Source organism: Microtus oregoni, unplaced genomic scaffold (assembly GCF_018167655.1).
Source record: "Microtus oregoni isolate MIOR12 unplaced genomic scaffold, Mior012 000022F_ref0000154, whole genome shotgun sequence".
NCBI classification, from domain to species: domain Eukaryota; kingdom Metazoa; phylum Chordata; class Mammalia; order Rodentia; family Cricetidae; genus Microtus; species Microtus oregoni.
Genome location: NW_024543081.1, coordinates 10,758,205 through 10,775,230, shown reverse-complemented (window position 1 = coordinate 10,775,230; position 17,026 = coordinate 10,758,205). Strand labels below are relative to the sequence as shown.

Here is a 17,026-nt window from a genome sequence, read left to right as displayed (position 1 = left end):
TCACTTCAAATGATGGTTTCTGTTCCCTATCTATTACATCTCAGGGCCCAGCAGAGAAGCCACATTCAGGAGTCCTTCTGTCAAAAGACTGTCTAAACCTGCAATGAACCCAAAGAGTAACAATCTTTCTTTGATTTCAGAAAGGGTTTCTTTTTGTATAGGACCCTTAGCTGTCCTATAACTAGCTCTGTTTTTCAAGATAGGTTTTCTCTGTAGCTTTGGAGCCAGTCCTGGAACTAACTCTGTAGATCAGGCTGGCCCCAAACTCAAAGAGATCCGCCTGTTTCTCCCTCCCAAGTGCTGGGATAAAAGGTGGGCATCGTCACTGCCTGGTGAAGTTACTATCTCAACACCACAGGCCTACCATGATAAGATGCTTTATCATCCTCAAAAATGGATGGGACATGGCCTACTGGGCAAGTATCCAAAGTCTTTACCTTTCTTACATTCTTAGCCTGGCGAGGACAGGTGCACAAACCCCACATGTTGAAGCAACATCTTCTAGTCCCTAGCACTGGGTGTTTTCTCTAGAAAGAGCAGTTTTAGCTCTCAGAAACACACAACTAGGTAGCATGCAGTAGCCAGTGTGCTCTGTATTTGCCAAGGCCTTGTCAAATCCTCCTGAGTTCATCACTGTTATTTCTTTTACATAGGAAACAGAAGCATAGAGATACTAAGAAGCTTTAACCTCAGTCACAAAGCCCCTTTCACAACGTTCTGTGTGAAGAAATGGGCTACCAGTAGGTCAGAACACATGCATACTCACTGTCTCATCTCTGCTTTGTGTGACTTAACGGTGACTCTATCCTGAGCACTAGTATTCCTTGAGGACAGTGGTTTGTTTTTGTCCCTCACCACTGAGGCTTCAATAACTGATTGGCCTTTGAAAAGCAATGACTGACCTCAATGTAACAACTGAACTGATAAGGCTAGAAACGTTTTTTTTTTTATTGTATGATGTGTTTGCAAAGAATATTCCAGATATTATGACTGAACACAGGGTCTGCTCTTTTACTCAATAGGTGACTGCTGCAAACCCCAAAAGACTTGAAGCCCATCCCCACATGAAGGTCAGGTCTATTGTAGCCAGATACCAGCCCACGAAGGATGGAGTTAAAACGGCTCAGTCTTTCTGCTCAAAGTCCATTCTGCTTCCAGTCTAGAGCTGGAAACATCTAAGAATGAGTAGGGATGATAACCAAGGTCCCCAAGAGATGGTTTCCCAAGGCCCAAATTTTCTAAAACTCAGGCTAGAATTCAGGTTAAAATCAAGTTCCAAATGAACTCATTTTTACTTCACCCAAGCCTTCTTTTTTTTTTCAAAGATTTATTTATTATGTATACAACATTCTGCCTCCATGTATGCCCACATGCCAGAAGAGGGCGCCAGATCTCACCATAGACGGCTGTGAGCCACCATGTGGCCGCTGGGAATCGAACCCAGGACCTCTGGAAGAGCAGCCAGTGCTCTTAACCACTGAGCCATCTCTCCAGCCCCTCACCCAAGCCTTCTAACATACATTTACTTCAGGGATCTAGCACATGGTCCCCTTAGAGTTCGACTCCGACCATTGGGGTCAATATAGAGACTCTTACAGAGACTGCAGAGCCTACTTAGGCACAGGGGCAATCAAATGCGTAAGTTCCACTGAAGGCCAATACAGTTCTCCAAAACCCATATGCGTATCTCCCCACCACTTTGTCCTGAGGGCTACAGCACTGTACCAGAAGGATTAGGCACAGCCTGTAAAGCCCAACAGCTTCTGTAAGTGCAGAGCTGACAATGTCTTGTAAGTCCACAGTCTTCTTATGTTTGGGTCTTGTGCCCCAAGAACAAATAAAGTGGTTCCGGTTTGTCTTTCACACTGTGCTCTGCTCCAGGCATTGCTAACCCTACTCCCTGCAAGAGGAAGGCATAGAGAAAAAGCATAATAGCAATGCACTCACCATCCCCACCAGTGAGTCGTGGGGGACCCACATCTGCATCCAGACCTATCCCACAGTAGAATGCAAACAGCCTTCTCTCAAGTTAGCACCTGAACTACCAACTAAACATTTTCTTGGAGGAGGAAAACCACATACTCTTAGATTAATTCAATTGTTCTTCAAATTAACATTGATTTTTCCAGAAATGGAAAAACCTTCCAGTTGTATCCAGGAAGAGGGCACACTCCACAGAGAATATGCCTGCCGTGTCTGTGGGAAAAGAAGATCCCCCCACTTAGAGAACGATACCTCAATACAGCTAGTCTCTCAGCCCACTGTGCAAAGCCCACATCACAGTGATTCTGTTCTTTTTACACCCTACTTTTTTCATCTCTCGGTGACAGAGCAGGGCAGGAAGGGTAAACCAAGCTTCCAGGGCCCATCTACAGCCACTCACTACAATCAGTTTAATCCCTTGACATTGTTAAAAATCCACATGACAGTCTGTGGCCATAAGAGGCTGGAGGCTTGGACACACATGGAGCTTGGTGAGGAGGTGGTGGGAGCCCAGCAGGCCCCAACTCACCTGTGCTTGCTGTCCATTCCCACGTGCACATTGCCCCCCTCACCCCCGCTCCGACTGCTCTGTGCTGAGGCTGCCTTTCGCGGTCTTGTTCTGCAAGGGGAGGAGAGGGCACGGAAGGGGAGGCTGACACCGGCCAAAGCCAAGGGGAGACAAGACAAAAGGACAGAACAGAAAATACAGAGTAGGAACCAGGGAGGGTAGCGGTAAGGAAAGGAATGGCACAAGGAAAAGGAAATAAAAAGCAGAGTCAGTACTGAATGACAAACAGGAGACACCCAGATGGGGCTTTCTGAGGCAAAATGTGATCACAGGTAAAAATAGAGAGAATGTTGTCTGACCCTGAGATCCCCTCTGAAAGCATTCTTAGAAGGAAACATAAGAGTCTGCCAGGAACATTCTGAGGGCAATTTTCTACAGATGACTCCTTCATTTTTTGTTTCATTTTTTTTTTTTGGATTTTTCAAGACAGGGTTTCTCCGTAGCTTTTGGTTCCTGTCCTGGAACTAGCTCTGTAGACCAGGCTGGCCTCGAACTCACAGAGATCCACCTGCCTCTGCCTCCCGAGTGCTGGGATTAAAGGCGTGCGCCACCACCGCAATCTTTTTGTTTTTGTTTTTTTCCTGGTCCTTTTTGAGGACTGAATGGTCAATGACCACCAGATGTCAGTGTAACCTCACCTAGACAGCTGAAGTGCAGGAAGCATGGGCAGCAGAGCTCTCTACCCTGACCCCCCTCCTTCACCCCATCTGGCCTTCTGTGGCATCTCAAAAAATGAGATACACTCATCTTTCCACCTTCCCTAAAGCACCACTTAAACACACTGGGAAATGTGTCAGTGGTGAGCCATCCCTATACATTGTTGGGTTACTTCTGCTGTGCTACTTGGGAGAGAATGAGAGCTTCCCCAAGCTCTGGAGTTGACTCTTATTTCCTAGCCAAAGATATGTTTCTATACCAGGCCCTGCATCGACTCAATAAGAATTGATACATGAACTGGGTAAAGTTCTACTAAACTCAAGTAGGAAGCAGCAATAGTTTCACTGAGTCTGATCTTCTAATTTCTTATATTAAACAGACACCCCCGTCAAAACACCATACCTCTTCCCATCTTACCATAAAGGGTGTTGGTCCCATGCCCCAGGGATTCTTTTATCTTTTAGCTTTGTGCACCCCCTAACTTTCAAAGACTAGGAGAGAGCTTCAGCTAGAGGTATATGTTGGTCGGACAGGCATGGGCCAAGCCTGTCAATGCTTGGGACTTTAAGTCTTTCAAGGGGAACTACCCTTATTCTCCAGCTACACAGCCAGTCTCACTTAAGAGTGCAGAGGTCTATGACTCACCTTGTGCTTGGGGCATCTCACCGAGAAGTTCTCCTCATGCAGCAAACAATCTACAAAACCAAGGAGACAGTCAGATGAGCCTGTGAGAGCTCAACCACAGCAGGGCTATACTGGCTGAACTGATAGAAAGGCACCCAAGACACCTCAATACTGACTTATTTCCTTTCTTATTTCTGAATGTACATATGCAATACTCTTTATTTATGTGAAAAAAATAAAAGTAGTTGCATAAAAGTCAGATGCCATAGGACACATACACTTTTTCCTAGTTTTGTTATGTTTAGTGGGTTTTCCAGGGAACTGCCATGGGGTGTTCACATGGCAGCTGGAGTTCAGACTCTGTCTTGCTATCTTTCTAATAAGAAAACATCAGTGACATCCAAAATCATCCATGCTAATAACATGTTATCAAATCACAAAAAATTTAGTATTTTAAAGTGATTGATGATAAGGGTAAACAATCATGACATAGTTACACAAAAATCACTCCCCAACCAGGATATACAAATATGTAACTAAACCTTAAATTTCATTAACATTTTTTGCTGGGTGGTGGCGGTACACACCTTTACTCCCAGCACTCAGGAGGCAGAGGCAGGTGGATCTCTGTGAGTTCGAGGTCAGCCTGGTCTACAAGAGCTAGTTCCAGGACAGGCTCCAAAGCCACAGAAAAACCCTGTCTTGAAAAACCATAAAAAAAAAAAAGACTGAAATGAAATCTCCCAAAACATATCAATGACTCATTTGTAGGAAGAAAGGGTGATTTCCATTAGAGACTTCTCTCTGTATTTCCAAAATGGCAATGCTTAATTAACCAAAGATAATCTCTAAAATAAGTGTTCAGCTAACCTCACAGGATCTATAGGATCAAGGCAAAACCTTTTCTTAAAAAACAAAAAAAAAACAAAACAAAACTACCTGAAATACAGTGACCCCCACCCCTTTTGCGTCTATTCAAGAGAGTCAATTTTCTTTTTTTCTTCTTCTTCTTCTTCTTTTTTTTTTTTTTTTTTTTGGTTTTTTTTTGGTTTTTCGAGACAGGGTTTTTCTGTGGCTTTGGAGCCTGTCCTGGAACTAGCTCTGTAGACCAGGCTGGTCTTGAAAAGAGAGTCAATTTTCAAGACAGAATGGCGATCAAGCCTGGAAGCCAGGCTGTCACCTGCATCCCACAGCCCCTAGAGACACAGGAAGACACTTCTGACATGATCACACAATAGGCATGGCACATTTTAGAGGGAAAACAAAAATCCCAAAAGGATGATTTTAATTCCTGGAGTAGAAAAAAAAAATGATATATTGCAACTTTTAACACAGTGGCAGCGTGCCTGATGGCAGCCAAGAATACATGTGCCTTCAGGGAAGTCCAGCTTTAAGGCACAAGAGTACAGTATGGAACAGGGCAGATAAATCTAATTAATGAGTTCACTCTCTATATCATGGCTCTGAGAAACTGACAGCCAGGTCACTGGTACAAGATGTGGTGGCAGAATGTTAATAAATATCGATCACACACTCTCAGAGAGCTCTCAGGCACCACAGCAAAAAGCTGTAAGTTTACTATTTAACCAGTTTAAAATGAGACCCAGATTAGCAGCCTATATAGCCACAGAGGAAAACACAAATGAAAACTTCTCAAGTCCTCAGTATCCTGAACAGTTAAGACACTTAGAGAATTTGGCTCACTTCAGTATTACCTGCCTATGTATGGAGTCTCAGATCATCTTAACTACAGAGTGAGCTATCAGTTTTCTCAGATCAAGCCCCCAAAACTCAACTAACCTCTAGGCTCCTCCCTCCAGCATGCAACAAGCATAGCAGTAAACAAAATATGTTAATTAAAAACCCACAAGTTCATAGCATGACCAAGACTCCTGCTGCTCCAGTGAGTTTAGAACAGGAGGAGGCAGACAACTGAAGCTCAGGGAAGCATTCTCTTCTCACCTGGAGTCTCCAGTAGACTGTGCCACCAATCTCTAGGCCTAGTCAAACATAGCACCTGTGAAGCTTGGCCACCATAATGCCACAGGGTTTACAAAAGCATTCAGGAGAGGGACCATGTCAGTTGCAAAAGGCACCATCAGAAAGGCACAAGTGGGTTCATTCACCCTCAGAGTAACAGAATAGTGTGACCAGCTGTGACAGGCCATTAATAAAATGTTTCCTAAAGTTAGAAAATGTTTCTTTCTGAGTTAAAAGAAAAAAAAAGTCACAACTAAAATAATATAAATATATATTACTTGTGGAGATGGAATTCTCCCGAAGAAGTGTTACAGAATGTGCCTACCTCTGCCCTTGCAGAACCACTGCTCTGTTCTCTTCTCATACAAATCTATGAGTCATGAGGAATTCTAATTCCACTCTTTGCAAAAGTCAGAACACAGGCAGAAAGCTCAGAAGCTAGAAGGGTAGAGGGGAGATTATGTTATCCAACTGCCCCAGTGCTACTGACGAAGAGTACAAACAAGTGTAGTGACAGGTGTCTGGTCCCACATGGTCAGCCAGCAACAATCACCTGATTTGTTTTTTTCTAAGACCCTGACACTACCTTGTAGTCCACAGGGCCTAGTCAGAATTCCTATAGGGTAGAAACCAAAGCAACAATTCATCAGATCACCACATGAGCTAGAAAAGACTCACAAAGTGGACCAGTCAACAAGATGGCTTCCAGAAACAAACACAACCTCCATATCACTTCTAGGAGAGAATACTTTCATTACCCTCTAAGCCTTAAGGCCGGGGTTACTTTGCTCAGTATTTCCTAACAAGATCCATAAAGCTCAGGTACACTATCCATATACATATATACACTATCCATATGCACATATATACTATCCATATAAACACATACACCATCCATATACATATATACACTATCCACTGTCCTTTGGATTCCTTGGTGCTAGACACAGGCAGGCACCAGCTTGGCTAGCCACCTCAGCACATCATCCTCACACTAGTGGAGATGGACACTACAGCCTGTGGCCACTCCTAAAGCACGTGGAGGAATGAATCCTCAGAGCTGATAAAGCCCCTCCAGAAGAGGCCCTACCTTTGTGTTTTGTCATGAACCCACCCTAGGCTCTGACCCCATTATTCAAACATCGGTCTTCAGCACAGAGAAAAATGTCCAGTTACATTTCTTCATGAAAGTTAAAGAAAAATGTCCCCAGGCAAGATTCTTCACACATAGCAGAATTATTAATGAGCTACTACAGTCTTATTCCTTGTCTCAATTGTTGTGTTGTTTGTATTAAACATTTTCCCAGAATCAGAACTCATGTTCTTATTACTATATCCTCTATCTGAAGACAAACTCTCCTGTAACGTTAACAACCAACACAGAAAAGCTAATGCCGGTGTCAGAAATGTGGGACTACACTGGGTGGGGGAGTTGAAGACTCACAGGACCATCTGAAACAAAGACTCTACTTTCATGCAGGCACTCAAACATGAAAGTTCTTCCAGAGCTATCAAGAGTTCTTCAAAGATTTGGATGCTGGCAGCAAGGCACAGATGAAAACGTTATACTGTTACTCCACCAATAAATTAGGGCCACTTAAACCCAGAGACTTATCCTGATTGGGGGGGGGGGGGGGGTGGGCACAATCAGGGTCAATGAACACACCTTCCCTAAATATAAGACATATTACACAGAACTCTTGAGGAGACAATGGAATAAGCACAAAAATCCATGCCTGCAGAGCTGTGCAGGACTCGAGGTCCTTGCAACTTGGATCATCAAGACTAATGTATCTACAGCTTGTAAAGCTGCATCTTTGATACTAGTTCTGCACTCATAAAGAGTCGAGTACAGCTGAGGCAGCCATACCATACCTCTGAACCAGAACCTCTCTCTTGCTGGAAACTTGGCTAGGTATGTTAAACAGACACATTATGGGATTAATAGGGGTAGGGGTGGAATGAGAAGCTTGGGTAGGCACACATGCAAGACTGGAAGAGAAAGAGACAGGAATCATTTATTTACTCTCAGCGGAGGTCTTGCTTTTGATGAGGTGGGTTGGCAATCTTCTATTAGAAGAAAGGTGTTCCTACTGCCATCTCCTAAAACCTCCAGCCACACTGCCTGAGATTTATTAAGATCTATTCTGCTGTGAGCCATACACAGCTATTTGATTTTAACTTTAAAATTGTAATTTCCACCATGGGGTTTTGTACACACTTTTAATCCCAGCACTCAGGGAATAGAGGCAGGCAAATCCCTGAGTTCCAGGCAGTCTGGTCTACAGAGTGAGTTCCAGGATAGTGAGGGCTACACAGAGAAACTCTGTCGTGAAAACTGTCTTGTTCTGTGATATTTTGATTGTGCCTGACAAATAAAACTTGCTTGGAATCATTGGGCAGAGCTTGCCACTAGCTGATCATAGAGGTTTGTAGATAGAGGAGACAGGAAGCAGTAAGGCGGGGCTGAGAGAAGATCTTGGCCCTTTTGGACAGAGGAATTTGAGAGGTGATAAGTAAATGGTGACTGCTACCTGTTCTCTGATCTTTCAAGTTCTTACTCCAAAATTTGACTCCCATTTTTTTTACTGATAAAGATTAATTCAAGTTTCATCTGGTGCCCAACTTTTGGGGCAACAATTCACAAAATAGTCACTTGCCCAAGGCCTGAGTTGCACCTGCTGGAGTCACTGTGCTGCTGGCTAGCTGTTCCTCTTTTCCCCCAAGTCCTCTGAGTGAGTCTGGGATTTTCCTGTTGCAGCCTCTCTACAGCAATCTCCAGAATCCCCAAACTCCACCAGAGTTAGCCCCTTGACACCAGCCAGCTCTTCCTCCAGGCAGCTCTGTGCTTTCATTTCCTGCTGGTCACACGTTCCTCCCTGTCTACCTTTCGGATGGCTGACTCTTTGGCTCCTTTCCCATGGGTTGTGGGCTTTCCCTGAACCCTTTCCTCAGGATGCTGACATATTATCAGTGGCAGCTGTCCTCAGCCAGACTGTATAACACCTGTGTTCTCTGCCTAGACATGCGACAGTCAGTCTTATACTTGTCATTATCAGCTGTTTGGTGAGACACCTTGGAATTCTTAAAGGGGCAAAATTAATTTTAAGAGAGATATAGAGACAGAGATTTTTTTCCTACATTAAAAGATGGGAAAAACTATTATGATAGAGGAAGTTTAGGTCTCTGTATATAAACCCTTCCACAATGGGAAGGTTTAAAATGGAACATTCAAATGAGACAATAATTAACTTAGCTGAGATTTATATAATATCAGTTATAAACATTATTGGTTTGGTAATTGTTTTATCCCTAAAGAAGTCGGTTGATATAAGTGCCAAGATACAGACCTTAGAAAAAGATTACTAAAGAAAATAATGCAATTTTGACTGATAAGCTACAAGCCTTAGAAGCAACCCAAACTATAAGTGAATCTTTGGATTTTGAAAATGTTAATTCACGATGCAAAAGGATAATTGGGTCTTTAAAGGCAAGGTCAGCACCCACAGAACAATAGATTCGAGATAGTCAATACTGAATCTCATAACCATGATCATGCTTGGATAAGAGAGGTGATTTCCAATGACTTGAAAAAAACCCAAAATGTCAGATGTTTCAATTGCAGTAAACAGAATCACCTAAAAAGGGTAGGCAGGGTGTTCCTAGAAACAATATATTTTCTAGTAATAATACCAAGAGAAGACTCCTGCCTCCTGGAGTATGCAGAAGGTGCAGCAAAGGACAATATCTGACTAATGAATGTAGATCAACAAGGGAATGACAAGGTAACCCTTTGCCATTGGGGAAATGCCTTGGGGCGGGGGGCGGGGGCTTTTGCATACTCCCATATCAAATTTGGTTGAATCATTCTCTGTCACCAAGGGGGAAACTCCTCCCCAGAGCAATTAAAGGACTTAATGCCTCCACTGTAAAAAAAACAAGACAAAAACAAAAAACCATACTGCTCTGGATAATAGAACAGCCTTAGAAAATAAAACAAAAATTTCAGGAGAAACCATAAATTAAATATTATAAAGATTAGATTCAAACAAGAGAGATCTCTTGATTAGAAAAGGTGATAGCTCAAGAAACAGCATGACCATCCAATCTAAACTAACTTACAGGCTGACAAATGCTTTTCATTTGATCAGATATAACTTGCCAAAAAGGAAGTTCTCCCAAATTAGGGTTGGGACAGGGTTTTTTGTCTTTTCAAGAGAATGAAGGCATCCAACTAAGGAACTCATGACAACGGGACAAATGAGACATCTGAAGAAAAGGATGGATCATCCAGAGAAAATGTCCCAAGAAAAAGAGTAAATTGGTCTATTGGTATATCACATCTCCAACAGAACAAAATTTCACAAATCTTTCCAAATGTTTGTTTCTGCTGTTCTCTACAGACATAATACAAGTGGTCTTCTTTAGTACCAGTTTAATTAAAAAGTAGAACTGGCTTTGGAGTTGGAGCATGATTCTCTCCTTCACGAAACCCAACCATGGTTCTTAAAAGGAAAATCCAAAATCTCTGTCTCAAGTCAAAAGAACCACCAGATACAGGACAGAAGAAAAACCAAAATTAAGGGACTATTCTATTGCCACTAATCTCATAATTCTTTGGTTTGACTCTTTAAAACATCTTTTAAGCATAAATATTATTTCAAAATTTGTAAAATTAATATATATATTAAACTTTTTGTCATATTAATGGTCATATAGAGTACTAACTAATTCTAGAAAAAGGCCTCATCTAGCTTCCTATACATGACTTCGGGTTTGAGTTTCTATCAGATAACTAGGAATTAAGTTTTTGTACTCTGGATGTACATAACAAATTATGGTCCTTTCTCTTCGAGATCTGCTGCATGACATGTAAAATGTTTAAGTTTTCTGCAGTGAACCAGGACCATGCCTAACAGCAACCTTTGAAGTCTCCAAATGTCCGGTGGGGCCCCACAAGGACGATTCTACCAGAAATAGAACAACACCACTAAGCTGAAAAACAACACACAAAGACAGGCTGTGGATGATAAACTGCTCAGGACAATTTCAAGATAGCTAGGTAAGAAGGTCCAGTCTCACAGACTACTCTAGCCAGGACTTAAGACAAGCCCTGCATTCCCATTACACAGAGACTGGACAACAAATGATACAGAGATAGCTCTTCCAGGATTTGATAACTAACCAATTTTTTTTTCACAGTCCCCTAAAGATGCCATTGCCCCAAAACAAGAAGAAATAATTATAAAACATGATGCTTACATTCCCAAGAGGTGGGGTGAGTGAGTTTTGATCATTTGGTGGGTTATGAATATTTGTCACCATTTAGGGGAATTGGTTACAGCTTGTTATTGGTAATGGTCAGGAAAAAAAGCTGAAAAAAGGAAATTAGATTCAGGAATGTTGTTCTGAAAAGAAAAGAGGGGGATATAGAAATGATAGGATAAGAGTGTAGATTATTAAATCTACCTTTAAACCAAAAAAGGACCACTAGTTTTAAATATTTTACCTTGGTTTGAATTTTTGTATACTGATACCAATATTATTGGTTATTTTTGTCATACTGTATGTTTCTACTCTTATTTATGATATTTTTGAATATTGATGTAAATTTAAGATTATTTTTGTTAGAAAATACTGTACATACATTTTTACTCTTGTTCAAGGTATTGTACCTATGCAGCTCATTTTAAAATGTAATGCAAGTGTCTAGTCCTGGAATTATCACAAATTATTAAGGATAAAGGAAATGCAGGTTAGTAGTTAGTCACCTATAACAGTCATGTTTTCAAGGTCAAACAGATATATTTTAGGTAGACAGGTGGTCTTCAAACACTTCATAGACCTACAGAATACAACATTTAAGATGTTTTAATAAAATACAAATCTTTTTAAAAAAAAAAAAATGACAATGAGACATGTCTGCTCCTGGCAGCACCAATCTAATTTAGAGATGATGACATTGAAGAAACTCAGTATGGAGTTTATTTTTTCGTAGCCACTGGACAAGAAACTGCCCCTGCCTCAACTGCTGATGGTATGCTGTCTAAATTGGACAAGCACAACACAAAAGAAAGTGCCAAACTTTGCCAAGAAAAAGCGGGACAGTACTTCAAAAAATCTTGTGTCACAAAAAAGTGTCAAATAGTCTAGGCTTGCAGGCCGAAGATACATGCCCCAACATTACAAAGAAACCTTGGTGAATGTCCAGGCAGCCAACTATTTCTGTCATTTCTTTTTTCTCTTTTTTTTTTGGGGGGGGGGGGTTGAGACAGGGTTTCTCTGTAGCTTTGGTGCCCATCCCGGAACTAGCTCTTGTAGACCAGGCCGGCCTCAAACTCCCAGAGATCCGCCTGCCTCTGCCTCCCGAGTGCTGGGATTAAAGGCGTGTGCCACCACCGCCTGGCTTCTATCATTTCTTAAATTTGGGAGTTGATGCTGGGCATTTCTTCTTTACTGGGGTAATATTATATCACTTTCAGGTTTTTGATGTCACATTAAAGATTAAACAATTAATAGTTTTCCATATTAACAAATTCAGGAAAGAAACTCACAAAAAAGGTGTAAAGGGTATATGGTTGAAAGACATTTAAAAGAAGATAGTTTTGGGTTGGTAATGCAAGTTAGGATAGAAAGTGAATTAGGTACAACACTTTGAACTCACCAAGAAAGGATAAAAATGGAGCATTTTCTCTGGATTTGTCAAATGCAAATGTACTAGACATGTAAAATTATTGCCTATATATTTGTAAATAGTTACTGTACTTACTATATATAGTTTTAGAATGTTAGCTAAAACCTTCACTTTTTATTTAGACAAAAAGGGGGAAATGTGTGATATTTTGATTGTATTCTGGCAAAAAAAAAAAAAAAAAAAAAGCTTGCTTGGAGTCAGAGGGCAAAACTAGCCACTAGCTGACCACAAAGGTTTGAAGGACTGTAGAGAGAGGAAACAGGAAGTGGTAAGGCAGAGCTGAGATCCTTTCTGAGATCTCAGGAGAATCCTTTTTGAGAAAGGATCTCAATCTCAGCCCTTTTGGACAGAGGAAAGAAGGAGGTAGGAAGCAACTAGCAGCTGCTCCCTGTTCTCTGATCTTTCAAGTTCTTAACTCAGTATTTTGACTTCTGATTTTTTCATAAATTAATACCCCCCCCCCCTACACACACACCGTTTCCTTAGTCCCACTATCCACATTTCAAGTACTCAATGGCCACATATGGGTGAAGCTACCACCTCTCCCCCACAGCAGAAAGGTCTACAGCATTTCTATTACTATGGAACATTCCAGTGAACAGTGTGCTTTACCCCTGAGAAACTGTGCCAGGAAATAGACAGAAACAGACTGGGAGCTGGGAGCAGCATCCCAAGGCCCTTACTGTTGCAAACCTGGCTGCATATTTAAGGGTAAAGATGGGGCATGCCTAAAGTCGAAGTGGTTACCTGTCTAAGTGTATAAGCTTCTGTTGCTGAACAGTCTTTGTGTGGGAGACTACTTGCTCACCCAGGCACTGACTGGGACAGTCAATTACTGCATAAATCCCCTATTCAAAACCATTCCCCAAACTTAACATTTCAGAATTCCCATTTAAGAGAAGCTTCAAGTAAAGAAAACCAGATATTCTCATGTAACTACAAGCAACACAATGAATATAAGGAAAAGGAACTGCTTGACTTTAAAAAGATTTAACAGTCTAACCACAAGCTAGGGTGAATAGCTCAGACAACATAAAAACGTACTAGCAGGAAGAATGAGGTCAAGTGTGGAGGTACACGCCTACAACCTTAGCCCTTAGGAGCAGACAGGAGGAGCAGTTCAAGGCTATTCCTCGTCACATAGTGAATTTGAAGCGAACATGGGCTACATGAGATCATATCTCAATAAAACAAATAGGGAGGAGAAAGAAAAGAGTACAAGTAGAGGTATAATGAAGGAGAAAGGAAAACAACAGTCCAAAACCCAAATCCCATTAAACAATGGTTCAAGGTTCTTTACTTCCTTCCTACCTATCCCCATAAAGTAGTAGTTCTATGGCAATTGCACACAAATGCGTATATTCAACATTTTTAAAAACCTCTATACAATTCTTTTTCTTTTTAGAGTCTCTAATAGCAACTTGGAGAAAAGACATTTAGAAGGAAAAGAAGGGCATAGAGGATGTCGACTCAATACAAATAGTGACCTGGAAAGGAGAAACTTAATTTGGGAAACTGACTCATAAGACTGGCCTCTGGGTGTATCTATGGAGCATTTTCTTGACTACTGACTGACTGATTTTGGCGGGCTCAACCCACTGTAGACAGTGCCACTCCTGGACAAGTGGTCCTGAGTTATATAAGAAAGCAAGTTAAGGAGGTGAGATGGCTCAGTGGTTAGGAGCACTGGCTGCAATTCCCAGCACCCACCTGGTGGCTTACAACCATCTGTAAATTGAGTTCCAGGGATCCAATACCCTCTTCTGACCTCCAAAGACAGCACGCAGGCACACAGTTCACAGACATGCAAACATGGATACATATAAAGTATTAAGTTGAAAAGAAAAAAAAGGAAAAGGAAGCTGATCAAGACATTAAAAGCAAACCAGTACACAGCATTCCTCTGTGGTTTGAGCTTCAGTTCCTGCCTCCAGGTTATTGTCCTGACATTTCTTAACAATGGCCCATGGCCTCAGAGTTGCAGAATGAAACAGACTCTTTCCTTCCAAAGGTTGGTTTTGGTCAGTGTTATCACAGCAACAAAGCAACTTAACTAGGACACCAAGCATGTAACCCCACTACTGGGGGAACGGGAAACAGCTCGGCTCAAAACAAACAACAAAATGATAAGCTCCAAGTTCAGTGAGACTTTGTCTCAAGGGAATGAAGTGGAGCGTGACAGAGGCTCTGCCACCCTATTACACCAATAACTCCCCCTAAAACAAACAGGGTCCATTATAGCACTTCCCTTTTAAAAAAATATTTTATCATTTTTATTTTATGTGCATTGGTGTTTTTCCTGCATACTTGTCTGTGTGAGGCTATCAGATACACCTGGAACTGGAGCTACAGGGAATTTTGAGCTGCCATGTGGAAGCTGGGAAGTGAACCTGGATCTTCTGAAAGAACATCCAGTGTTCTAAACCTCTGAGCCATCTCTCCAGCCCCCACCGTTATTTTTGTTAACTCTCCTCTGTTCCTGTACCCCATCTGTCTTATTTCTCCCCTCAGTAACCAGTACTCCGTTTTCATGTCACATGTATTCTATTTCTTTTCCCTCCCTGCTAAAACCACTTCTCCATTCACAGTCCCCCTTTTAATTTTGTGACCTACATTCACACAAACACACACTATAAAAATTAGAATCTAAGATCTGAATGAGAGAAATGTGTAGTATTTGTCTCAATACTGTTTCCTTCCATCTACTTTTTTATAATAGTATTTTCCAATTCATCTACAGATTCAGTAAAATCCCTATCAAAATTTTAATAGTCTTCTTTTTCGCAGAAATGTGTAAGTTTATCATAAATTTCAAATGGAACAAAGAAGTACCTAAAATAGTGAAAACAATCTTGGAAGGAAAATAAGGTATAAATTTTCCAATTTTCTTGTTCATATTTTTTTGGAGGAGAAGCAAGCATACTTGGTGACCAAACATGCTAAAGCAAGCATTCTGCCATTCCCAATTTCAAATCTACTACAAAGCTATAGTATCATGATAGTGGAATATTGGATAGAGTCAAGAAATAAGTTCATGCAAGTGATTTTCAACAAAATGCCAGAATTCAATGACAGAAGAATGGTCATTTCTGTAAACTGAAGTAGGGCAACTGGATACTGCTCACAAAAAAACAGATCTGAATTGTTGTTATTCCGCAAAACAGTCAAAGACTAAATAAAAGAACGAAAGTTTTAAAACTCTTAAGAAAAAGACCACCAAAACTCCACTTTGGATTAGGTGTTTATTACTGTAGGATGTTACCAAAAGAAAAAATAAGATGAATTAGACTTTATCAAGAGCCAACTTTTCCTGGGGTCTATCTCAGTTGGTAGAGTGCTAATCTAGCATACATGATGTCCTGGGTGCCATGTTCAGTATTATGTAAATTAGGCATGGTGGTGTACACCTGCAATCTTAGCACTAGGGAAGTAGACATCAGGAGTTCAAGATCATCCTTGACTATATGAGCAAGTTTGAAGCCACTTGGGCTACATGAGACCTTGTTTCAAAAATAAAAAAACACCTTCAGAAAGGTGAAAAGAAATGAAAGAAAATATTTGCAATTCATGTATTTGGTAAGGGAGGCTTAGAATTCTTAATATTTTATAATAAAAAGAATAAAATAATTTAACAATGGGCAAAGAACTGGAATAGACACTTCTCCATAAAAGCTGTACAAATTGCCAATAAATACATAGATGCTTAATATTATTAGAGATGTACAAAATCAGTCAACAGCAATATAGCATTTCACACCCATCGGGATGTCTATAGTAATAATAAAGACACCTAAGGCCAGGTGATGGTGGTGCACGCCTTTGGCAGATCTCTGTGAGTTCGAGACCAGCCTGGTCTACAGAGCTAGTTCCAGGACAGGCTCCAAGGCCACAGAGAAACCCTGTCTCGAAAAACCAAAAAAAAAAAAAAAAAAAAAGACACCTAAGTATGGTTGGTAAAGATTTTGGGAAATTGGAACCCTAATACATTGCTGGTGGGAATGTAATACTATGGCAGTTATCCAAAGGTTAAACATGGAGTTAACATGCAACGAGAGCTGAAATCCTATGACCATACAAAGACTTGTATGTGACTTTTCTGTGGCAGCATGACACACAGTGAAAAGTTGAAAACAAACCCCATGTTCATCAATTGATAAAAGGTAAGTCCAACACAGCAATAAATCGTTAGGCAGTGAAAATGAATGAGGTGCTAACACATGCTGCAACATAGATAAACCTTAGAAATCAAAACAAAAGTGTGTGTGATCCCAACTTACCTGCGTCAATGGCACATGGGTAATGGTATCGGAAGGAGCAGCCTTTGTTGTAGCAGCCCAAGGTAGCGCCAGCCTCCTGGCAGTGGGAGCATTTCTGAAAGGAAGAAATGAGCATGTCAGTAACTCCAGACCTGCCCCTCTCTTGCAGGCTTATCTTTATCTCATCTGTTGGACCTCAGCATGGCCTCTGTGGTTAGAGGTATCTGTGGTGGTAGGATACGTTGGTCCATCTCTCAACCAGCA

At 41.2% G+C, this 17,026-nt stretch overlaps 1 protein-coding gene across 4 annotated transcripts in view; it reads right to left on the bottom strand.

The window, feature by feature from the left end:
• Tcf20 (transcription factor 20) overlaps window positions 1-17,026 on the bottom strand; it is a 104,582-nt gene that overhangs the window by 4,296 nt on the left and 83,260 nt on the right. For 2 of the 4 annotated variants that reach the window (XM_041671752.1, XM_041671751.1), the window contains exons 3-5: window positions 16,784-16,877; window positions 3,854-3,903; window positions 2,513-2,635 (exon numbers count right to left, since the gene is read on the bottom strand). In XM_041671752.1, coding sequence (XP_041527686.1) covers window positions 2,552-2,635; window positions 3,854-3,903; window positions 16,784-16,877 — 228 coding nt within the window. In that variant the 3' untranslated portion in view covers window positions 2,513-2,551. The remainder of the gene's footprint in view (window positions 1-2,512; window positions 2,636-3,853; window positions 3,904-16,783; window positions 16,878-17,026) is intronic. The other 2 variants (XM_041671753.1, XM_041671754.1) reach the window with 2 other exon arrangements.